The sequence below is a fragment of the Ascidiella aspersa genome, chromosome 1 (genome assembly GCF_963924565.1).
Source record: "Ascidiella aspersa chromosome 1, kaAscAspe10.2, whole genome shotgun sequence".
In the NCBI taxonomy this organism is placed as follows: Eukaryota; Metazoa; Chordata; class Ascidiacea; order Phlebobranchia; family Ascidiidae; genus Ascidiella; species Ascidiella aspersa.
In genome coordinates, this window is record NC_139447.1 from 28,547,429 (window position 1) to 28,573,700 (window position 26,272).

The window sequence follows — 26,272 nt, forward strand, 5'->3', positions numbered from 1 at the left end:
TGTTTGTGCGGCCAGCCTTATTTGATCTCGGTAATTTTTAAACACGTTCTGTTGTCACATCGGTTTGAGTTGTTGATCCCTCTGTTGTCGCAGTTTGTGTGTCGACACATGAGAGTTGCTGTTGCCAGCAAAACCTGCAAATGTTAAGTGATCATTTGTTGTTTTTAAATGTTTTCCGTGTGTGGGGAATTTCAATTTTGTTGCTGAATTTTCGTTTTTAAATATGGAATGATTTTTGAACACCTGTTCGACCTAGTTAAGCAACTACTGCGTTGCAGTTAATTTTTGGGAAATTTCTCATATTATAGTTTAAATTTGTTTGCCATTTACGATTTGTTTAAGAAGCATTTATATCGAAGTTTATTTTCGATTTTGCAAATACGCGTGACACGGTTTATATTTTGTGTATGACAATTTGCGGCTATGACAATTGGCAAAGTTAATGGGCTCCTATGGCTCGTTTCGAGGTTTGACACCTTATCACAGTATCAGTTCTTTGTTTGGACCGCGGCCGTACTATAAGCTGGACAACAGCTTTTTCGCTTAATCCCCTTTCTAGAGGCGACAGGCGGCCGAACGCCGGTGTCTTGTTATTGATTTAAACAGACGCGAACGTCGTCTTTGCTTCTACTTCTGCCGCCGTCCGTCCGCAAACAAGCCGCTACGACGTCGTCCCGATTTGCTTGATTGGCGTTTCGGGAGCGCATATGACGTGATAATGGCCGCGAGAGTGCGTCGAAAGTGTCGCCACCGCACACCGCCTCTCGTCGCCAGCTGTTCGGTGTCTTTGCGCGAAATCGGAAAAGTAAATGACGTTTTAATGAAACCGAATTTAATTATGCGACGGTAACGAACCAACACACAACCATGAGCAATTCCTCCTTGCCCTACATGCAAGTTTTCCGTATTAAAATGGTTGGTACTATGTTTGTTTTGATTTTTGAAGCAGTGTGTTAAAATGGAGTATGCTGGACTCCCTAAAACTATAGGCTGATAAAGAAAACTGACTGTTGTCTAAATTGTATGAGAAAAAATATGTTTCACTTCATCTGGTTTATTGATTTAACACTTGACAACAAATTTATTTGTTGGATCTCCGAAACCACATATGTACTGCCAAAAATGTTGAAAAATGGTACATTAAGTGTGACGTCACGTCACGTAACGCCACTTCAATCCCATGGTAACACTCAAAAGAAGTCAAATCTAGATACCATCTTCATCTTGCTTTGAACAAATCGATTTATAATGTGCCTGGTAAACTGGGCAAGAGTTGATAGGAAGCGCCACAACGAAAGTGAAGGCCCGACATTCTCAGAAACGGTTATACAAGTGGCGCTATTGTGGCTACATTTCAGCGCCGTACGTTTTCTGCGAAGTATAAACAACAGTTGGCGCCCGAAAGCAGTGACAGTAAGAATCTCCCGCGCCCACCTACTAAAGCCTCCCTTTCATCTACTGCACCCTCAGCAATAGAGCGTGCGATTATTATCAGGCCATTGTCCTACCTAGAGCTGTGCTGTTGATTTGATCCTTTCTGGTTGCGCTCTGCTGGTCTTTTAGTCATGCCCCGACGATTTTGGTCACGGCCCGCTTCTTGAGTGGCAAAATCTTGCAAAATTGTCACCCGTGTCTTACTGTTGTTGTTTTTGGCTTGGCTTCTTAGGAATTTTATTATCATTTTCTCCTTGAAAAGTTTTTCTTGTAAATGTTTGATGTTTTTGCTCTCGGATTACGGATACCACTAACGCAATTTTTATTTCTGAATCCATTCAAAGGTGGTGACTGTTTTTAGAACTTATAAATGACTAAATAAGGTAATAGACTTTGTTTTAAACTTATGATATTCGGAGTTTGGCGGTTATCTAAACATCTCACGTATCCTGAAGTAAATTTTCTTTAGCTTGGTTTGTAAAATTGTTTTGTTGAAAGAATTCGTAGTTATCAAGATTGTTGTATACAAACTGTACCAACACAATATTACTTGGTTAAATATTGCAACTATTTCAAACATCTTAAACGTTACTTACCTAAGTGCAACTGAGACATTAGCCGTTAAAGAAGTTAGTCGGTGGTAAGATTCAAAGTCATGCCCTCAGTCATGCTGGGATTCTTGCATATAGAGATTCATCTTCTCTTTGGTCTAGCTCAGGGGTCAACAAATCTCAAAACCACGGCCCATTGGCGAAATTCTTCCGACCCTTGACCTATGTTCAAATTGATCCTAAAAAACGCTTTTTAATACTTTATTATCCAACATGTTTGTCGATAAGTTTCAAAGTTAACAACCATATCGATTTAGTTACTTTAATCTTTTATCTTTCCTTCGTTTTAGAAAGATTAACATAAATAAGTTAAATCCGAAATTGATATCCTTTCCGGGATCGCCATCCATAAAGTTATCCCGCCCTTTATGAAAAACGTTTGATAATCCTTGCTAACTTAACGTTTATGTGAACGAAGTTATTTCATTGTTGAAAAATATTTTATGTGATTTCGGAATGTTTTGGTGTTCATCGCGACCTCTATTTAAAAAAAAGGTTTTAAATTTGCCAGAAGCGTAACCCAACGGTGCGATAGATAGGCGAATAAGCTCCTGTAGGCCTTGCAGCATTAGACTCAAGACTCGCCCCAAACGCGGAAGGACGTACAGGCAAATATTTGCAACCGCTCACTTCTCGTTTGTTTGCGCTGAAGTCGAATGCTCGCCTGTCATCCGTCTAGCGACCGCACAGATAGCGTTATAGTATTAGGCCTGCCGATCGCTGCTACCCGTTTAGCGAACAGCAATCGATTGATTCCAAGAAGGGCCCTGTTTTAATTTTTTGACCATGCTTGTTTACAAGGTTGGTCAGTTACGTTTCAAAAGTACCTGGATTATTTTTGTCCATCTTGTTCGGCATTTATGATATTTTGAAACGTTTAGGGCGTGTAGTAAAATCAAGACGACTGCCTGTAGTTGTAAACGAGCTTCAAACCCACTCACTTTCCAAGTCGCACGTATGCCGAAATAATTCCTGAATTCTCGTCGAAAGCTGGCGGTTTGAGTGATTTAAAAAGTGGAAGTTTTTTCTTCGTTTCGTCAAATAGTTGGCAAAAAGGGCTGTTGGAGCACCTTAATGCTTAAATCTTTTTTGTTGTTTTTTAGTTTTAACACTTACAGCAAGTTTTTGGCCAATACCAAGGTGCAAATATAACTCGTTATTATTTTTTTTTTTTTTTAGTTATTTTTCCATATTTTTAAGATCAACCTGTAAAAAAACAGTGTATGAATGAGTAATCTTGCCTAAAAAGAGTTGTGTTGGCTTTCTTCAACACTGATGTAAATAATTGGCGTTTTACCATTTTAATAGAAGAGAAACTAATTGTTGTTTTCCATCCCTTTAACAATCCTTGGACTTTCGTTGTGTTAACTCCGTCCACCAATCTGTCTTTTGGAACCGACATAAAGGGCAATCGATTTGTCAAGGGACGAAAACTAAAACTAAAATCGTCCAGTGGGAGAACTAGACAGTAGAGAGGTGTTTATTGACGAACGCGCCGAAAACCATTTCGTCTCGTTTCCGAACTCGCCTGCTAATTGCCCGACACCCGACAATCACCAACGTTATTCAGGAATCATCGCGTGTTTTTTTAAGCCAATAAAATAACCCATCACCCTGTCTGTTCTTATGGCGATTAGGGCTTCTGCTGTGGGTTGGTTAACTCCTTCGTGTTAGTTATAACCCAGCCAAGACAATAGGCTGTCCTTTTTTATACAAGACTGTTTTATGTCTCTCAATAAAATTACCTTGTATCCTATTAACCCTTTATAATTTGGAATATAATTTTATATTGATTCTGGGACAAAATTAAGTTGTCTCTGTGTAAGATAGGTTAGTGCTGGCTTGTATAATTCGTGTTTAACTATTAATGCCGAAATGCCTAATATAGCTTGTTATAGAATGAGCTCTTCATGATTTAAAAGTTTAGTTTTCGATTCACTGTTGGCATTAAAAATATATCGGCTTAATTTTTGCATTGACGCTTTTAGCTTGATCAATTTTTGTCCTTTCAACAAACGCATTAATTCAATGCTTGATGAAATATCCGATTTGTGAAACAAAAACAAAAATGCCGAATGCGATAATCTGTCAACGACTGTGCTGTGTAGAGCCATATTTCAGACGTGTAGAATGTGAATCACATGTGCTCCATAGCGCAGTAGTCATCAAAATTCACTCGGAGAGGCACCTTTCGAGGGCCATTATCACCGTTCGGTCGCGACGAATTGCCGTAAGGAGAATCGCTAAATAAGCGCAAAGTGCGGCTAGACCGACTTGATCACTTTCCGCTAACACGAAACATCGGCGCTGTGAAAATTTTGACCGGCATGACGAGACATTTCAAGTCCCGTGTACGAGCTCACCCAAAAATTTCATTGTTGTTAAAGTAGGATAACAGTGAGGTTCAAGGTATTAGTGAAACACGAAACTACTATTTGTTTAATTTAAAGTATTCGAATTAAGGATGAAACATAAAAAGCTTTGAGTTTTTCATTTGACAAATTATGTCCACGTTACCAGAAGAACCGACTAGTTTGGATATCTAGATTGTTAAACCAAGGCTAACAGAAATCATTCAAAACCCATGGCCGTATATGGCCTGCCAACTTAAACTCAGCAACCTGTTGTTGAACATACAATTTCATTCAACATCGCAAAATCGATCACAACTTTCAACGTTTCGTCACAATCGATGTGATTGTAATGTACTTCAGTTCCATCTCAAATCGATCTCTTTGTTAATTGGGTTCTAGGCTGAACTGAGCGAAACCACACTCGGGCCTTATCCGCGAAAGTCAATTACAGGGACGTGTTTTATCGCGCCTAATCGGATTTCGTCTCTTCCCGGTGGACTTAGGCCATGTGCGGAAGGCCATGCGGTCAGGCCTAGTGGTTTCCAACCGTCCGTTATAAAAAATTAGTTACAGGAGTTGCCCACCAGTCAGAGACCAAGAGCCAATTCCCTACTACTAGTTTACTGCCCTAACCGCAAAGAGCCACACAGTAAGAGTAATGCACACAAGACTATCAGTAGATTTCTTCCTTTTTAACCCTTATTTGTTTCCTAGTTTCATGTACATGTTACGCTGCAAGTCGTAGTATTTAGTTACAGATTCCACAGAAACAATACGATCTAAGTCATATACATCATCATTAACTTCAGGAAATTTGATATGCTGCACATTCACCCTAAAACACTAATACATCATGTCGTGAGAGACACACAAATCTGGAAAGAAGCCACCTCTGACAAAGTGTAGTAGTTTTGGCAAGATCTTTTTTTATATTGAATGATAACCTTCGCGAATTTGTTACTTCCTGTAACACGCATTTTGAACTTTGCCATTAACAGTTGGAAAACTCATATTTTTTTTTTAAATGTTAACTTTTCGATGACCAAGGTTTTTAGCTGTCTAAAATTGTTTGGTCATAAACTGCGTGTGGGTTCTTAATAGTTGCACATTTATTCGATGAAACATGCACACACATATGTGTGTTAAAAACTGAGATCTAGCCCTGCTGAAGCTGCTTTTTGACCAACGATTGCGGCTTACGTATTATTTGCACATTTTGTTGTTTGTGTTAATTGTTATTATTTGTCCGCAATTCACATATTACACCAAAATTTTGCACTACGATACGCCAAGCCTGCTTGTCGAAACAAAAAAGATTAAAATAAATACACATCATATTTTAGGCAATTAATCTTGCTAAGTTGGTTCCAAAAAGAGGGACGTAGGTTCCTAGGTAGCTGATAAAAAATGTTAAAAACTTGCATGTGGTTTTACAGAATGTTGCCAATTGCCATGTTATAATGACGCATGTGTTTGCCTAATTTTATACCTTGTAATTTTTCGAGAGATTTTAATTTAATTTTCTGTTTTTATATCTGCTTTACGCTGCCCTTAATTTTTCATAAAATATAATTGTTTTGTCGATAAATGGTAACATTTTTAACAAGTTGCTTATTGTGATTTCCTGTTTAGAACGTCAAAAAGCAATATTATATTTTGTTTTGTACACAGCGTTCCTTGAAAGGGGATACAGCAGCAAAAACGTATTCGGTGAGTGGTTAATCCTGAAATTGTACATTATGTTTGCATGTCTCTATTTTAAGATGTTTAAACTCAACAAAAGTATATACCTACCTATAAAACGTTGTTCACTTGCCACCAATTGAAAACTGGGGCGGGACAATACAAACAAAGGCACAATGGGTAAGCCCAGCGTTTCTCATCCCAAAGTTCCCTAGGGGGCCACGAGGCAGTCTTCTAGGGCCACTTCTAGTCTTCTAGGGTCAAGAACTACATGTCAACTTAACTTGAATTTGTTGTTTCATAATTTTTGTGACGTTCCTTGGCGCATTTTCCAAAATGTAGGCAAGAAAGCCACCAACTGTTAAGAGCTCATGAAAGTGGGCCAAGCACTCATTTGAACCACTATGATAGCGAAGTAATTTCCTTCTAGATTACTCCTAAGGAGTTAAGTAATTATTGAAATTATGCCAGTGTTTCAAACGCAATAAAATTTGTTTGCAAATTTTATTTTCACCAAAAAAATCATAAATATTGAACGCTTGTATTTGTACGTAAAAAAAACATTATTTTTTGTACAACATGTCTTTCGTTCTACCAACTTATAATATGACCCAGAATTAGGCACCCCATAGTTCACCTGGAATGCCGTTCACACCCCTGGCAAGTCAATGTTAGAACACTGATAAAAAGAATCCACTTTTCTCCTGCAGAAACCCCTGCACCTTCTCTTGTCTCCCTACCTCGTGTCACTGTTGAGGATCACTACATTTCCCCCGAACTTCGTCGCGCCTCCAACACTTCGTCACCTCACAGCACCGAGGGATCCAAAGGTAGAATTTTAATATATCCAATACCAAGTGCCCAAGTGGTAGTGTCGTTACTAATTTCTTATTTCGTACTTTTGAGTTTGAAACATCAAACTAAACCGCATGCGGACTGACACCAAAAAAAATCGGTCGTAGGTGTAATAAGAGCACGTTACCACTCACTTGATTAAATGTTTTAACGAATAAAATAGCAACATATCAAACACTGTAATATAGTTCGTGTGCCCCTTCATTAAAAAACACCCTATAAGTTAGGTATCACCTGTTTACACCACCGTTATTTGATTAAAATTGAGTTAAACTTTATTTTGGGAGACATGACGCATTGGGCACACCAATTGCACATTGCTCATGCTTGATATATTGACTTTTGTCGAGCTGATGTTGAGAAACATCTAATTAGGACCGTTGTAAGGGATTGTAAGGCTATATAAAGAAAAGCACGCAAAAAGTTCGCGCGAGACATAAGAATTACACATTACGCTTATCCTGCTTCAAAATGGTGTTACGCAATGCAATGACAATATTGCAAAAAACATTATAGATTAGCTCGAACAACAAAAAAAAGCTTGGGGAGTCCACCGGCTTAAGACTGTTGTCATAATATAGAAAAGCTGTAAGAGAAGTACTTCGTTCAAGCCGGATAGCTTCGTTTATCTTAAAATTGCCGTAATTCTTTCAATACGAGTAATATGTGTATGTTTAATAGACAGAAAGCATGCAACAAATATAAATAAAAGGCTCAAATACCGGGAAACTATTAAAAATTGGTAGCTGAAAAGCTTTTATGTAATTTTTCCATGTAAAGCATTGCATATAGCACAGCACTAAGCAGAATGAAAACCAAGCGTAGCATGGACTTATTAAACTTACAATAACAAAACTAAAGCTCTCACTCCCAGGTTAGAACCATTGGCCTAACGTTCAAACAGTTGTCTAGTAACCAAACTTGATCCGCAGGTTTCGGAGGTAGCTGGGGCAGGAGCAGCTTTGGCAAGGGGATAATACTCAGGAGGAGCGCGTCCGCTCGCAGCTCCCGATCCCTGCCGCGGCTCCCATCCTCCAGCGGCCGATCCCCGTCAACATCCGTCCTCCTAAGTGATCCTAACCACCCCGCATCCTCAGCCCTCTTCCGTCAGCATCATCCCTCCTCCAATATGTTTCCCGTGAGTCCGGCCTCCCATCTCAAACCCTCCGATCCCGCGCGAAGAGCATCAGCCTCACTTCCGTCTTCTCCTCTCCTGCCCTCTCCGCTCCACTCCTCCCCGCTCCCTGCATCCCAAATCAAAGAGGAGGAGGAAAACGAAGAGGTGGAGTGGCGCGCCAACAAGAAGATCTTCACCCGGGAGCGGTTAAAGACGGAGGACGACAACGTTTTTCTTCCCGGACCAACTCGCAAAGCGAAAGAGGCTCGTAGTCGCCGAGTACAGAGTTGTGAGCCGCACGACTCGCCTGCGGTGAATCGGAACATCGAACCTACTCGAAAGTCGGAGGTTCGGTACTCGGAAGAGCTAGTCGACCAAGCGTCGGTTGAGTTTGGGACCCCTGGCCGGTCTCCACCGGGTTCCCGGCCCAAAAAGCCGGCGAGAGCCAGGTCAAAGTTTTCGACGCCTATGACGCCAATGACGCCCATGACGCCGCCCCCAATTCCGCCCAAGCCTATGAGCATGATGAAAGTACGGATTTATTTTTATTTTTTTTTAATATTTTTATTTTTTTAAAGATTTTTAATATTTCGAAATGTATTGTTTATAAACAGTTTGTTTCTTGTTACGACATGTTAAGTCTAGTTGTTTATTTATTACTACAAAAGTCATTTAACTCGCTTTTTGAATGTAATGTGTTGCTTAAAACGTTGCGTACATAATCCCAAAACGAAACGTAATAAAAAAGTCAATATTTCGAATACGCCATTGCACAATGTTTAATGGATGTTTTAAAACTAATTACAACGCAATACTTTCGGTTTAAAATAACTTTGAACAAAATCTTAACTGGTACACAAAAAATAACGCTATTTTTATAAGTTTCGATAAATAATACCTGATAATTTCGTGTTTCCTCACGTCTTCACTTGCTCCCAGGTGAGACTGTGCTATTTTAAACACTTTGTTTCTTGCGAGTCCCCAGATGAATGCTTTCCAGCCCACGGCCAATTGGTCTGATAAAAAGCGTTAAAAGTATTATTTTTTTTTACTAATTTCGTGTTTCCTCACGTCTTTGTCGCTCCCAGGTGAGACCGCCCTCCCCGGTCGATCCTCCCCCGGAAGACGAAGAAGTAGACGAGGAGGAAGAAGAAATGACGTCACCGGATCCGGAGGAGGGAGATCAAACTGAGGAGGAAGAAGAAAACAAGGAGAACTTGGACTGCTCGATATCAGTGAGTGTCGGACCTATGCCGGTGGTGGGCAACTTGCGGACTAAGATGACTGGCGAGTGCTGAAATGCGGAAAAGTGCGGAATTTCCGAGATTGCGAAAAAATCCCCAACGTGTAGGGTTTGCTTTCCGGGGCAGTACTTTGAAGCCTCCGAAAATTTATAAACTTTTTGTTACTGTTAGGCGTTTTTTTTAAGCGGTCGTTGCTTCGAGGACTGTTGTTTTTAGGTTTTTAGAGGCAGATTTTTTCTTGATAAGCCAAGCTTCCTTTTAAAAGTAATCTATTGTTGGCCTACTTTCGTATTTTATTTTCTCCTCAAGCGTTTTGTTCTCGCGCCTTTGACTTACGTTTAGATTTTAATTCGTTTTTATTAGTATTACGGAAAATCGTGGAATTTCTTGCTTCAGCTTTTCTCTTACAGTATTATTCGCAAAAAGAAGCCGTTCTTAGCTACGCAAATTAGTGGCCATATTTTTCTTTTAATTGCCGCCTACAAGTATGGTAACTGAGTGAGTAGTTTGATCTTGTTAATTTTCTTTTGATGTAAATCAGACTTTGTGTTTGTTTGTGTGTGTGTGTGTGTTGGTTGTCTTGGTGAATTTCGACCTCACGTAACCTCAGATGATGACCTTTACATTCGCGGTCGTTGCGATTTTATTTCGAGGTCATCACAACTTCTGTTCGCTTGCGATAGCGTCTTTGAAAGAAAAACAGCTGTCTATGGCTTCGAATCAGTTGCAGTCATGAATTGAACTTTCTTAACTTTCCCTTGTAATGTCGATTGCTCAAATCCCTGCGTCTATTTCGAAGCGCAAGAATGCTTCTCACTGCTTTTATTTTTTCTTAAACCTGAGTTAACCTCTCGCCTACATGGTACAGAAAAACGCGTTACTGCGCTTGGATTTCTTGTGCGTCTATCAACAATGTCAAGTTCCTTTGAACTTCGAGATAACGTAATAGTAGGTTATGTAGCATTGCGCGCCAAAATCAATGTTTTGGATTCAACATTGTGCAGACCCTTGAACAGTTAAGACAAAATAGTCTCTGGCGCATTTTCAAGGTTTGGTTTTCGTTTCGCGGGTGCGATTTTTCGTCTTTACAACTTTCCGCGCGAATTGCTCACACCTTTCACCTGTTCCTTAAACGAACAGAAAACCTTGCTTACCTTCGCTTGTGTTCTATCCTTTTCGGTTTTAGTTTGAAGGCTGGATGTTTTTGCTTCTCTCTAAATTCAGGTTGACCAAAGATGTTTTCGCGCAAATAAAATATGTTTTCCAACTTATGCCTTTGTATTTTGAGAACTGCGGTAGAGTAGGAATAGAAATGGAGTTTGTTATTGCACTGTTTAAGTTACATATTCGATTTACTTCGCTCATAACAGTTGCCCACCACTGACCGAATAACTACACTACAATTAACAACTTAATGGTATTTTGCACTAACCAAACTTAGGCATGTAAGAATTTATTTTAAATTACAAAAAAATGAAACAAAGTTTAGTGTAAAACATTGTAAAAATATTTAAAGCATAAGAAATGTCGCTTTCGTATGATTTTAATTAATAAAATAACCACCGTTCAAATATTATAATTTAAGGATTATAAATTTTATACACAATATTTTACAGACAAATTAACACGCAAATTGAGTTTTAGCGAACTTAGATATAGTTTTAAGTTTCCAAGTTTTGATGTCTTTACGTCGAAATGTGCTTTAAATGACAAACACCTCGCTGCTGTATCCACTTGAAAATAATGCTAAAAATGGGTTTACACAAATGTAACGCCCGTATTGCTGCAGCACTCCAACACGGCAGGATACGACGCCGCAGCCGCCATACAAAAACTTCGCCGCTCTCTCGTGCTACCTACTGGCAGCAACTTTAAAGGTCGAACGTCCAACAGGGGGAGCTCGTCAACCGACGCCCAGTCGCCGTTATTCTCTCCGCCCTCGCCACACACGGCCATGATCCAGATTTCAGAAACTCTTCAGAAGGTAGGAATTGGCATATCTTTCTCTTCAGCATTTTACACGTTAAAACCAGGAGAACCATAATCGCCAACGCCCGCTAAAATAATCAAAATGTATGTCGATTGATTCAGTAATTGTTACTGAAGGATACAAAATATGACGTCCAGGAACAATTTAATCATTGTACAAAATGTGAAAGTTGTACTGGAAATTATATAAAAAGATGTTTCGGCTAAAAACATGAGAATGCGCCAAAAGTTTAATATTTTTTCTGTGTAATTAGGTATTCTTCACGACGAACTGAAAAACAATTAGGAAATAAAATTTCCGCAGTATTTCGACATATTCGCCCAACATGCGGCCTATACGTTGACAAGTATTAGTTAGTTTTTTACCCTCTAATGTTATTGCTTTGCAAATTCAAGTTTAGCTTATACTTTTTCCAGGCGATCTCGCACGAAAACCTAATCGCTACCTCAGCCGCGAACGACGCAGCGACCTTGTCCGACGGCACTTCCCACTCGGTGTCGTCCTACCATTCCACGTCGACGTCATCGGACAGCGACGATGACGTCACTTCAGAATCTATGCAAAAGCGGCGCGTCACAACGTCCCCGGGCCCGCCGACCAAATCCGAAAGCAGTAACAAGCAAAATATGCAAGCGAACAGCGACCAAAAGCAGTCAACAGAAGCGGCGATCAACGACCAATCGCACGCCGCCACGTCATCGAAACTAATTTCCCAAAATGCAGTTGAGAAATCGCCACTAGAGGCGCCCGTGCCCGCCAAACGCAACAAGCCTCCAGTAACGAACAAACCAACAGTAAAAAAGCGCCTGTCGCTATATGAACCCAACCACGCAGTAGTAACCCACTTCCAAACCCCCGCGGTCGCTCCTCGAAAGCCAACAAACCTCAGCGATGAACCCGATGACATCACGGTTCTGGACTCGCAGGCCTGTTACGTCACCAGCGGCGCCGTGGTGAAGCAGGCGCGTATCCTGAGCACGCGCAGTTCTGGTTCCCAGCCCTCCTCGCCTATGTCGTTGTCTTACGACAAGAGACAACGTGATGACGCGACGGTTTTGGTTAGTTCTTTTCGTAGCGAAAAGCGTATTTCTTTTAGGAAATTATGTGAGTTAATATCATGACCATCCGACCTGTCCGGCGAAAATTCTCGTCATCAGTGAACGTTAAAAATTGGAGTTTTACCGATGTTGGCATTGAGCTAGCTAGATGTTTAATTTAATATTAACAAGGCCGTATAATTATATATATCTAAGACATCGTTTCACGCTTCGTTAAATCCAAATTTGTACTTACTGCTTACTTAATTGAAAAGTTGCGAATAGTAAGATTTCAGTTCATCACAACCTAAAAAACATATTGAAAGAGTGTGTGGTGAGTCGAAGTGTCCCATCTCTACTTCGAAAAAAGTAGAATACACATATTTTCCAGGTAATATGAGCTTTTTGATTAATAAAGTTCCATCATTGTATACCTAACGATATGGTTTCTTCAAACGGCATCATTGCTCCAGCAGCAGCACAACATATGAATTAACACCAAAACTGTTTGAACGTTTGAGTAAATATATCAACGAAAAAATTCGTCAATATTTTTAGGATGAGTCAGCAAACCCAGGACGCGAATCACAGTTGGCAGTGGTCGACACACTTTTCAACGCCCAGACATCGATCTTGCCTGCCGAGGGCCGGGCCCCAACTTCGGGAAGCCCCTCAAATCGAGTAGAACCCCCTCGCATTGAAAATCACCCCCTGCGTCGCCAGGTGGAATTCGTTGGAACGAGAAACCTTTCCAAAGGCAGCATCGGTAAGGCGATTTTCTTTTTTGTGTTTTTGTTGTAGCAGCAATTAAAGTGATCTTAAGACTGTTTATAAAAACAGATATAGAAATAAAATTTTAGGAAATGATTTTATGTTTTACATTTGTTTTTATAAACAGTCTTAAGATCATCTGATACGAAAACAAGAACTTTTCTTTTACATTTTATTGTCTGCGGGAAATTCCTTATTTCCTAAAGTGTTTCGCAATTAAGACGTTCTTGCTTCTTGGTCTTATTAACTTAACTTCTGTAACAGTCTGTAAGGTTGATTATAAAGTTAGTAATGTTCTTATCGCTACCGTGGAAATGGTAAATTTACAATTTAAATTAAACTTTTTTTTTCACATTTTTTTGCATCGAAATCCATATATATGTTTTTATTTTGCCAAGATTCAGACGACGTTGGCCTGGATGAGACAAAGAGCACGGCGGATGAGTGGGACGACTCGCTCTCAGTGAGAACCGAAGACTTGGAGATGCCCAAGGAGGTCCGGAAGTTTAGAGGTAAGATGGGCTCATTTTCAAGTTTTATATATTCTACTTTCAAAGGACAGTCAGTCGTCGTCTGGTACACAACCGTTCATGAGCTTAGCCTTTCGTTCTGTTTCCTCAAGAGTAATTGCTTTGAACGTTGCAGCATTATTCTCTTTGTCTGATGTGAAGTGCGGTATTCGCAATATCTTAGGCAAGTTTACACTACTAATTTTACTAGGGTTAAACACGAATCTATTTGCTTTGAATCTATATAAACACTATCTGTAAGGAAACCTATATCGAACGATTTTGTGAGACAACAGAGCAACTGAAATTAGTTTTTGTCAAAACGATAGTTTTAGTACTTGTTAACATGCTCGTTTCGGTAAATTGAAAGAACTGTAAGAATTTAGACAAGCTCGAAAGGCTACAGGCTTTAATATTCAACCTTCCTTTTGTTGCATTAGTTAGGCCATCTATACGCATATTGCTTTGGTTCTGTTTTATTTGCTTCAATGCAATTTACCAAAGTGTAAAAAAGTGGAGTTAGTCAACTTTGACCCGCCGTTTGTCGAACACCGACCATATGTGTTTCCTACTGAGTCATAGAAGTATCCCTAAAGTTTGGCTAAAAGTTTGGCTGGGCGCCAATATTTCGCATTTTGTCCACTGTTTTTTTTTGTTGACAAATGACATAGAAACGACTCCGTGAAGTACTTCAAAAGATCTTTGTGCAAAAACTCGCAGAATGTGCGTCATAATCTGGACGTCATGCTGTCTGTTGTGACGCAATAGCGGTCCTCGCTGTCGCAGGGGATTAGAGCAGCGCCTGAATACACTAGACGAGCAAAGTCCGTTATAATCCTCGAGTCGCTGTCGTTGCTGTTTTTTTATTTGGCCCTTTTTGTAAACGGCCGGAACCTAATATAACATTTGCGGTCAATTGCTGGGTAGGCCGCTTTGGACTAATTAATTTCGGCCACAAACTTAGTTTTGAACCGTCTGTCAACGCTTTAAAGGTTGGCACCGGCTTTTTTGATTAGTTTAGGCCGTTTACGGCTGAAGAAATTTATAGAATAGATTGTTTTTGTTTATGTTTTATGTTTTATGTTTTTGGCAATTGGACTGAAGGAACAACAAGGATAATTGAAATCGTCTTAGAAAAATTAAGCAGAACCATCCTCGACTGTAGGCGGAACGCATCAACCATTTTTTTTTTAGTTTCGCCCTCCTAAAATCATCGTGCCTGTACTTACCTTTATTATGTATAAAAAACAGCATCGGAATTAAGGAAACTTAAGCCGGTGTGGATTTAGTGCGTGAAAAAGAAAACAATTTGCCAATTTTCGTCGTTGTATCCAAGCAAAGGTAAGCCGTTCCGTATATTCGACGCCTTTAAACGGCAGCATTGTCCCTCGCTTTGCAAACACGATACGCTATAGAGCTAGACATCCGTGCCCGTCCGGCCCCAAAGCCGCACGAACAAATCGAGCCTGTGATGTGGTAATGGTCGCAATTTTTTCAGCCACCGTTGCGGAAAAGCCGCTTCCCGACCGGGCGCAATAAACACCGCTCGGATAATATAGCGATTCCCTGTTTCCAAGATGATGTCCCTGTTTTGCTAGCGGCGGTGAAACCGTGTTTCGGAAATGTGCCCGCCTCCGTTGTTGTTTTTGCCTTATGTGTGGAGGTCGCCTGCGGTCTAAGCCCGTGTCCTTGATGTCGCGATACCGGGTTTGTTCCACGGGCCTTTTGAAGTATTTATAGAATGTTGTCGGAACTCTTTATTTGCGCTTAGCGGCCCCTGGAAGCTCTGCCGGACGCGACGCGATTTTCTACACGTCCGGTGTCAACTCGTGCCCCTATGAGTTCGAGCAAAAAAGTCCAGCGCGAATTGTGAGCTCTTGCTTACCGTGCGGTAAGCAAACTGTTGTGCTTGGCGTTTGTCTGTCGTCTTTATACTTTGCCATAAATATTCTGTGCAAGTTTACACTAGTAAATGACAGTGCTAATTCATATGTTGCGGCTCGACCAGCTCATGTCGTAGGCTATTTAAGTTTGCTGTCATGGTGTCATATGGCGCTCAAATTGCCTTGGTTTTTCTTTCAGGACAACTCTATTGGCACAATGCGCGCGCCCGCCACCTAGTGCCCATATTATCAGTTTTTACCCAAACACTTTACGATCATTTGGAACGTTTCAAAAAACTCTTCATTCATTTTTAACATCAATGTTGAATATTGAAAATTAATAAAGAGTTATTCGAAACGTTCAAAATGATACCTACTTCTGTATGGGCTTTGATATTATTATTACGTGTTTCAATATTGTTGTACGGCAACCCTTAATACGAACCTGGTGAATTTTGTTAATCTTCAACGCTATGTCAGGTTTGACTTCTTAGAATGTATGTTTTAGGTAAAGTTACTTTAATTGACTTCGGGTTACGGCCTTCTTTTGTAAAACGTGAAAAAAATCCTTAAGCTTAAAGCTGCGTAGCAACGACAAAGACAAGTTCATTTTTGGTTCAAGCAAATAACTGCTTTAGCTCAATGCGCGGGGTGATTAAGTAACGTGGCCCCGATTTGAACGAGGTTCATTCGGGTTCGTTGCTGTTGCTTGCCGTTTAAACGACCATAAATCTCAGCCTTAATTGCGCAGCTTGCATGTCGCCGCGAAGACTACTGATTTCTTAAACTGACAAACAGATAAGGTGTGTTGTTAAAAAAGTAACACCTGCGCCCAAACCATCCAGAGCTATTAGCCGCCACGCGTGATAATTCTCGTGTCGCGCAAGTTCGATTTCTTTTTTCAGACACACTTTTACGCCCCGTACACAAAATGAGTTTTCATTAGCTCGTTAAACCAAATTACTGAAATAAGTTTGGGCAGCCTAATCTTCTGGTTGGTTTAGCATGATTTATTGCCAGTGCAATAGGCAACATTTCACTTAGAAGGTATGGCCATTAAATTCGTTGTTGCTGAAATATGACAGTGCTATATGTTTTAGGACTAAAAACAAGCAAGGTTCAGTTTAGTACCAGACATTTCATATGTTTATATGTGAGGCAGACTAAAAAATAGTTTCTTAAGGAAATAATTCCCGCATTTTAACTTGTCTTTAAACCCAATGTTGCACATTTAAGCGTAAAAAAATTTTTGGAAATCGTTTTGAAAGCCGGCGGCCTAATTTGACATTAAAAAAGCGGCAAAAAAGTTTGTCCAATGCAAACTGCAAGCTGTAAAATCGTTGTTGCATGTCACAAAATTTAAGGTGTTGTCTACAAATTAAAAATGTCTAGATTTTTTTAATTCGAAGTAAATAACAAAAGGCATGCTGCAACATAGGTGTTAAATATTCCCTACATACGGTTTTGTCGTACGCACCAAAGGGTAATTAAAATTGCAGACGCTCGACGAAGTAAGCAGACAAATACACCGAAAAACATACGTACACGGCCCAAGGTAACTTAAATATTGCACACGGAAAGTCAGTCCATAATAGCCTCCAAAAAATACCGTAATGTAAAATTGTTAACGATATGCAGTACAAAAATACTGCCTTGGGAATACTTTATGTACTGCATAGCGGCCTTGCAACTGGGCATAGCCGGCAAATATACTTTAAATGACCTTCCTGTTCTTGTTATTGGCGGAATTTCTTTCCGATCCATCGCCTACGTCCTGCTTCCGCGTCCGATTTGCCACAAATCCATGTATCACTTCCATTCTGGCAACCTTGCACTTGACTTAAATTATGACCTCAACCTGTTTGAGCGCGTAGGCGTGATCGATGGCAATTCCCCTTCTCGCCCACAACTCACTTCCGACCGCCTTGGCCCGCCATTTGCATCGCAAATCACCTCCCGTCACCGGGCAATAAATTATTTCAGCGTGTGTGTTAAGGAATGACGGTTCCAAGGTCCTTGATTGAAGTATATGGCACAACACAACTGCCTTTATTCGCCTACTTTTGATAAAAAAATTTGAATTTTGTCCATCAGCTTCTTTGAATTACAAGCAGCCCCAAACACATGCATCTACCATTAGGGGTGATACCTGGAACAACGTATATCCGCCCTGGTAAACCTAGCCTTTGAACCGACAGCGCGCTTATTGATTGCAAAATCGAGTTATTGGCATGTTGGTTTGGCTCGGCGCGAATCAAAGGATTTTACGTTCGGCCGTCAAGGCCATTGCAATTCAGGACGACAATAAATTACTCTCTGATTTATCACCTTGAAACGGGTTTCTGAAAGACCCTAGTCTCATGTGGTAACGCGCGACAGTTTGAATTGCCAACCCTCACCGTTCCAAATCATAAATCAGGTTTTCGCGTTTCGAGGCTGTCAAAGCATGCCGAGACATATTTACCCTTGTGGTTTGTCGGCGCTGAATCAATCACCCGGTCGAAAAGTGACAGTAATTCGAGTTAAATGTTTTCCATAAAGCACACTCTTGCAGACTTGACATTGGATGGAAATTATGTTTCCTTTCTCTTGTCTTATTTTACCCCCTAACAACTTTTGCTCCGTTTGAAATTTACTACCCTTCACATGCATTAACCAAGTCTATCTAATTGTTACCACCTTTTTTATGGCATTTTTTTACGCAAACGCACCATGCTGCTGTGTTTGACGTGCCGCTCTCCAGTGTTGTTCTACCGAAAAATCCACTCCGGGTCAGTGGGGTCGTTTTCAAACGATTTGTTTCTCGTGTGAAGCGGCAGCCTTTAAATCGCACGCTTTCAACACTTTCCCTGCCCTACAAGATTTGCGACCGTCGGCTGAAACGCGCCGCCCTAAAGTGCCCTGTCGAGATGAAAGCCCCTTTTCTCTTCCTTAAGTTGTGTCAATTTAGATGCAAATTTTCGCACAGTTTGTAATGCTTTTCGTGCAGTAAATCTCGTAGCTTACTGTAATGTTCCCCAGGTTTATGGTGCATTACACGGCCTGATCAGTTCCACACATGTTGATACATGTTTTGGATTCACCAAGCACGGATCTGTATGTAGCTTAGTAATGAATTACAAAGCCAAAAGGGTCGAGTAGATCGACATCATCTTGATTAAGACGTTTCGATATGAACTTTATGTTAAACTAAAGATGATGATGTCGATCTACTTAATACATTTTACTAATGTTAATTGTAATCCGTTATATTTGCCGAAGTAAACTTTTTAACTTGAACAGTGCAGAAACCTAAACTTTCAAATAAACGCCATGTCTGCATAACATTATATTTTAAAAGTTTGTTGGATCAACACTGTTTTAGTGCAAACTACAAACTTGTGATCAAGAAAATGGCATTTCATTAGCCACTGCCGCTGCAAGATCTTTCGTATTTCAACCTAATCCACACGCAGTGTGCTCTATTCGCTGACCCGTAACGACGACCCTTGAACCAGCACCTTTCCGGGGGTGTGTACCTTCTTTGCGGATTTTCTCGTCCACTTATCGGCTGCATCTCCCCTTTCCACGTTCCCACGTCTATACGTCAAACCGCGGCGAATTGGGTTAGCTTGGGTCTGCTGTTACCAGATAAAAGGCACTCTGGTTTCGTTGTCGTACTAGGCCTGTTTTCTCGATCAATTAGAAAAAGGCCGGATCTAGCCTTCAAATGCCGTTTCAAGTTTTATTCTTACAGTCCCGATTTGTTTTTTAATCTGTTGGCCTTCCACGGTGCCATCAAACCAAAAAAAGGCTGATTGCAACTAAATAGATTCGGTAGAGGATGCCGACTGCCGTTCACCTGGCGGCTTCGTAAAGCGACAAAGATGCATGGCCTCTGACGTGTATTGCTGACAGCGTGAAGTATCGCTTTCCGTCGATAAGCTATCGTTTTGCAACGCACACTTGCTTGAAGGAACTCTCTTCGGTCATGATGCGACACCCGTAGACCTTGTTTTTTTAAGCTTAGTGACACAGTTTTGTTACTCTTTGATGACTGCGTTGCGATAAGGATCTATGATAGGCTCTTACTGTACTATATCGAGAAAGTAAATTTAGTATTTTTTTGATAAATGATAGTACAAGCAGTAAAGCGATTTCTTAAACTATTCTTATGGGTGACTTTTACAAAAAACTCTAAACTACAGTGAAAATTTCTTTTTTTTCTAATTAATATAACAGTTTTTGCATCAGAGATATTTTACCAAGAAAAGTGAACTTCCCTGCTTTAGCCAAGCAAACTAGCAGATCGACTCTAACCTCCCTGCTTCTAGCCGTTATTCCTGTTTGTTTGTGCTATACTTAGTACTCACAACGCAGATTTTGTTACGGTTGTTATCTGTCTGTGCGTGGTTGATTCGTTACAGCTCCCCGTTAATTTACCGTGAACGCTAGCAAAACACCAGCGAGCCGCGTCTAAATAATACAAACACATTACATCACTTCATACTAAAAAAACGCTTAGTTTTGACTTTCTTTGTTATTTTACGCCCAAAAAAGGTTTCACCTTCGTTTGCCGATGCGATGTACGTGATGGGATTAGTGCGCTAAATGGAAATCACAGGCCAGAAACGAGTCTTGATTTGTCCGATAAGACCAAGTTAAACCGAGCTGTCGAATTGTTTGACGACAAACAATCACCCGTCGTCGCCAGCTAACGCCCGACCGCCGTGTATGTTGGCCGTTGCCGCAAAACGGGGATTAACAGGAAAAATCCCCTCAATTTAGGCGCCGCGTCTAACCACCCGCGATACAAAACGGGGTTAAACTCCTTGTTTGGAATGCAATTCTGCTTGAACCGCTTCTTTCTAAACTTAAAGAAAAGCCACGAGAAAGTGCCTTAGGCGAAGTTTGGACTTGTTTTTGCCGCCACGTAAATCTACATGGTCTCGTCATGTGTTTTCTTTTTCTACATTCCCAAATTTTATCCTACCTCTCGGGAAAACAGACAGCCATATAAGTAAATTTTGTTTATTTTTGCGACTTGAATAACCCTCACGCCACTGATAAATATATAGGCATGTAAGCGTCAGCTTTTTGCAGTGTTTTCTTGTCAGCCAGGTTTTGTGTTTTATTTTTATCTTAGACAAAGCGCGGCGTTTTTGGGCCAAGCACATGCCTTGAAATAATGCAAACCACCGAGAAAATATTTTCTACCAACAAATTGGTTATATTTGAAGCAAAGACTGTTAGTTCGTTCCATGCTTCTTTAAATCGCCACACTTTGATACGTCAGGTTACCTAAACTTGTGAATATAAACTAGAAACGGTCGTGTGCAGACCACCTTAAATTATTCGTCATTGTGTTGCCATCTTTTATCATAAAGCTTTCGTTTAAGATTTTCAATACATATAGGCTTTCGGAATTACTAAGGAAGAAAGACAGATTAATTCTTTCCCTAGATTGTTTTCCTCACTTAATCTTTTCCAGCGATTTTGGTTATCATTGCGTTTGCCTTTACGCAACGTTATTTGAAGTTATGCGAAACGAAACGTTATTTGAAGTTATGCGAAACGAAACGTTATTTGAAGTTATGCGAACAATCCTTTGGAAACCTACAAGCGGATTCCTTTCCGAATTCCGAACGTTCTCCTGCTGTCAATCAACACGAGCTGAGATAGTGAGCTGGTCGTTGAAAGATCCCGGCGGGATACACTGGAGTCAAACGAGGTCGTGTGAATCGTCGCTAACAAGAACTGGGAAGCGCCTTGAGGGATCTGACAAGAAGATTCCGTATTCCAAACGCTTTTGTAAAACCCCCTTTTGTTTCCTAATACTACTGGCTGACAAAAAGTGCTCAATTAAAACGTCTCAATAACATCTTCTGGTAGTACGGATACACAAACTATATCGAATCGTTTGCTATGAAATATCCATCCTTGATCATGAAGTTTATCCGTCAGGTCGAATGTAACTTTAACTAAACTTAACGGGGCAGTGTTAATGAAATTTGGTCTTTTTATATTTAAGTGATTCACTAAACCACTTCCAAAATGTACTTTCCTGAGAAAAAAACGATCACAAAATCAAATGCGTTACACAAAGGGTTATATAATCTTGGGACCAACTGCAGGTAATCAGACGTGCCTTTGCTCATATGTTTTGCTCGCTTCGTGACCCTCGTAACGCGCTAAGCGCCAACCAAACCCGGAAATCGGGCGGTAAATACAGAAGAGAAAACGCGCCCATCGATCTTAACCCGAGCCGGTAAATTAATTCTGTGCGTTGAAATTTACGCGAAGCGCAATAAATACGTCACATGCGCAATTAAGGGCGGGCCGTAAATTTTCGGGGCGGAGAAGCTTTTCCCGTTTTCGCCCGTTGTTTACGCGCCGCTTCGGGAGACGACCCTGAAGCTGCTACGTAAGCGATTACGTCACAATCTGCATCGCGACGCGCGGAGTTCGCTGCATTCGAGATCAAGGTTAAGCGGATTTTTGCGCAAAAATGTTAAGCCTTCGTGTCGCTGCGACGACTGGCCGCTGCAAATGGCTGTTTACACCATCTCTGGATATGTCCCGTGTTTTGAACTTAGGCCAAACATGGATAAACCCGGCTTATTGTAAACAGCAGAGCACTAATACACTGAATGCTGCGGCTGTGGAAATTGGCGACCTTTCCACGTTACGCTTTTTTATTTTGCGCGGTATGTTAATGCGTGTGATCACGCGCAGTTGGTCGATCGGCGGCCCATTTTCGGCTTGTTGCAGTCCTCTGAGGAGACGCGCGGTCTTCGGTTTTAGCATTCCTGCCATTTGATTCAGTCGTGTTTCACAGGGTTTGGTTTGCATGCGTACTTAAGCGCCGTCCCTGGATGCGCACTTGGCATGCAAGATGGTGGGAAAGTATGAAGTCAGCTTTGTTAACTGATTGACCTGTGCTTACTAACGTTGGGTAAATTGGGAAACAGAATGCGGTGAGAATGTGTAATAGCCGTTTTTAAGTCACGGTCCGAAGTGTGATCGACATTTAAGATAATGTTCTTCGATATGGTTCATCAAAAAAAAATACTTTTGAACATTGAGTTATCCCGAACTACAATTCGGCCAATTTACGAGAAAACTTTATTAACCTGTAGTTGCCGTTGATCACCAATGGGCAAAATAAGTTACTGCAAACCCAGACAAGCACAATAACATTCAACAGTTACAAAATGTCTGTATTTTTTTCGAAGTGTGTCTAGAATCTCCCTGGATCTTATAAATTAATGCAAGAATTTGTCAAAATATATACAATTACTCTATTGCAACTTTTGAGGTATGTGCTTTTTCCTATTGCCGAACTCATCCAATGCGTCTATTTTGCAAACTAAAGTCGTTCGAACAGAGCGAGCACCAAAGCGTAGCTTGTCAAACTCTTCCAACCCCGTCTGCACCCTGTCGCGTAATAAGCCGTCATCATCCAGCCGGCCGACAGCGGGTGCGTCTCCCTAATAATACACACGCTCCCCGGGCGCTTGTTTGACGGCCTGGCAGGTGGCGTGATGAGAGGGCAAATATACTTTGCAACATCAATCGCCCTCGTCTAGCGATCGCCCTGCGCCGCGCCCGGAATGGAAGTTTGCTAAATACAAGCTTTTCTTTTTAGCTGTTTTATTTTGGCTTCAAGTCCGTTCCAAGTTTTTCTTTTGGTTTAAGAGTTTGGGTACACACAACACACTTTATACTTGGCTGCCACCATATTCAGACCCGCCAGAAGAATCCAGAAGTGCATATGTTACTCCAGAGTTAAAATAAAGTGCTTTTTCGAAGCCTTCGCGTTTACTTAACCACCGATGCAGAAATAAAAGGCGAACATTTTGAAGATTGGTGCTGTCATGGCTTCCTAATCAATGGTTTGAAGTGTTCGACGTTCTATCGTGCTCTCTAAAAAACACCACGAGAAGATGTCTGTTTGAATACCGTATTTTTTCGGTTGAAAATGTCTATTTGCATAGCGACGCAAATGCACACGCTATTCTTTGTCAGCCTTTGCGTTGACCGAGCCATTGTAACGCAGCGAGAGCAAACTGTTTAAAAAGGACAAATCGGTCGTGTCATTGAAATAAAACTAAATATAAAAAGACAGGCTTGTTACTCGCGCCCCGTAAACCTGCCTTTTTCTATATGTATTGTGATTCTTCGGAGTTTTGCCTTATAAAGCGACAAAGGCCAATTCGTCTACTTGAGATGCAGCATCGACAGGTCAAGGCAATGCCGGAACTTTGTGCCAAATTATTGCATAGCTGAATAAACTCATGTTTACGTTTTTGGTGTGTTGCCTCTGCCCTGCTGCATTGCCTTGATTATTCGCCAAAAAAACATAAAACCACGCACAAACACTGTTTTGTTAGCATAACGCTGGAAATTGCGGAAGTGTTGTGTAAACGTTATGATCGATAGAACTGGCTGCTATACCTCTGTTTTGTTCTCCAACCGCCCCTGTCGATTCTTCTTGCGTCTCGCTTTGTCAAAAGCCGTTTTTTATATCGGTAATTAGTTAACGCTCGACGCACAAAAGGGACTTTATGGCGCGCCGGGCACGTATGAGCGATTCAAGACAAAAGCCTTCGCACAATCGTCACCAATCGTGTTTACGCCGAGCTATTGATTCGTGCATTTACAGCAGCCCTCGACTGAGCTTGCCGACAACGGAATCTGTCAGCCGTGAGAAATTTGGCTTTCGCCCCTAACGCCGAAAGCCCCCTGGAAAGCATTGTGCCGCCCTACGTCACCGATTTGCGGAATAAGAAACGACTCCAACGTCGCTCTTCATTTTTTACTCGAACGATGTGTCTTTTGATCGAAGCGTGGGTCACTTATCGCTTGTCCTACCTCCTAAAATAATTAAAAGTGATGGCGACATTAATAAATGCGCTAATTGGCATAAATTTTCATGATTTTCCAAAAATGAATTGATTTTCTCACTATATATTTAAATTCGAGCTAACTTGCTTTCCTGTACAATTTGTTTAGTTTTATTTTGCCAACAAGCAAATTTATTTTGAGGATATTTTAACTGAAAGTGATATTTTAATATTTAAGTTTTGTTGACGGATAAGCCTGGCAAACGCTAAGCTTTGTTTGTGTATGAAAGAAAACAAGTAAGCTAGGAAAGTGAATTCATGATTTAAGTGTCGAAATGTAATCGCATTTCTCAAATTCCGTAATTTAATGTAACCTGATATAAGCTGGTTCAATTTCTTTTAAATAAAACACGTAATTTTTCCTGCGAAATGAAGCGACAAGTTACATGACATGTATCGAAATTCTTCGCCGATTCAATTTGATACAATTGCCACATTGCCATCAATACATCGACATACCAAACAATGGGTTCTATTTCGTGTGGAGCGCCCGCGTCCACGTTTGTCCAGCTCTCAAACTTTGTCAACGCGACAAACCCAGTTCCCAGGCAACTCAACCCGACATGGCCTCTTTAGAAACAGTCGGGTCCTTTCTTATGGCGTCGTATGGCATTGAAGAAATATTATGGGAAAATGACGGATAGACCTCATTTTAAAGCCTTAGTATAAAAGCTATAGCAAAAAGGTTAAAACACAGGTAAACATTGCTTTTAAAACATGATGCAAGCACTATTCCAATTGGCCGGGAAAGCTGGCCCATTAAGGTTGTTTGATTGAGAGATTGAGCCCATTGAATTATCCGGGCGACAATAAACATTCCTGGCCGCCATTGTGGGCGTCCCAAAGAAGGTTACTTGGTGTTGCTAATTCTACTCTAAAACAAAGACACCACCTCTTCCCCGTCCATTCTCAATGCCTCTTGCCTCTTTCTCTCTCTTTTTCTTTTTACCCAACTCTCTTGTTGTGGTGGGTCAGTTTGTTATCGTCACATGTTTTCCCACTGATCAGAAAGTATTTGTTAATCGTGGAAACTACAGTGGAGGATATAATAAGGTTGTTTTACAGAAATGGACGGTGATTAACCCCAGGCCACGAGTTACAAACTAAAGAAGTTATTAGGTCAGACGTTGTTAATTTTATTCTTATGATTACTCACTAAAGTGATAGAATGCTGCTTGCTCGTCGAACCTTAAGTGCATCGTTAGAAATTGAGAAACGTTTACATGGTACAATATAGCAGTGTTCTTGTAAAATACAGAACTATAGACGATAGTGGCTATACATTTTAAAATAGTATATTTTTTAATATGATGTTGCTGCCAGGCATCGTTTCAATTGTACAGTTGTTCTTCCGGCAAGGTATATTTTTTGTTGCGAATTTGCGATGTAATGCTGGATGATGAGTTTTTATGCCTAAAAAAGTCGAGCCAAACGAGCCAGGATCACAGAGGACTATATATTTTAATGCATTGCGCGTTGCAATGTTGAGGTTTGCCACTTATACTATTGCTATATCCTGTGACCGAAAAGCATTTCGTTTGCGCATCAACACACTTGTATTTGTTTTTCGACATTGATTGCTTCGGTTTCGTTATTCTACGTCAAAATACTTACATTTCGATTTGACCAAACAATATATAGAAAACAAGTTTAGTGTAAACCACTGAAGCGTTTACTACAAGAAGAATGACAAAATTGAATAGGGGATGTCATTGATTTTTCGGATCCATTTAACAACCTTGGATACTGAATGTCAGGACTTTTAAAGTTTTTGTTAGTCAATGGGTAAAATCACTTTCTCCAAATACAGCAAATTGCTTTGTTAATCATATTGTACATACCAGGCATTCATCCAGTCTAAAATTCTTAACGCGTTATGTTTAATTTTCAAGCATGATT

At 40.7% G+C, this 26,272-nt stretch overlaps 1 protein-coding gene across 1 annotated transcript in view; it reads left to right on the forward strand.

The window, feature by feature from the left end:
- The window catches only part of LOC146169282 (uncharacterized), an 81,758-nt gene that overhangs the window by 5,178 nt on the left and 50,308 nt on the right, over window positions 1–26,272 (forward strand). The window contains exons 9-16 of the mRNA XM_083388188.1: window positions 6,071–6,109; window positions 6,793–6,912; window positions 7,870–8,585; window positions 9,143–9,289; window positions 11,088–11,282; window positions 11,705–12,346; window positions 12,884–13,091; window positions 13,495–13,608. Of these exons, the coding sequence (XP_083244314.1) occupies window positions 6,071–6,109; window positions 6,793–6,912; window positions 7,870–8,585; window positions 9,143–9,289; window positions 11,088–11,282; window positions 11,705–12,346; window positions 12,884–13,091; window positions 13,495–13,608 (2,181 nt within the window). The remainder of the gene's footprint in view (window positions 1–6,070; window positions 6,110–6,792; window positions 6,913–7,869; window positions 8,586–9,142; window positions 9,290–11,087; window positions 11,283–11,704; window positions 12,347–12,883; window positions 13,092–13,494; window positions 13,609–26,272) is intronic.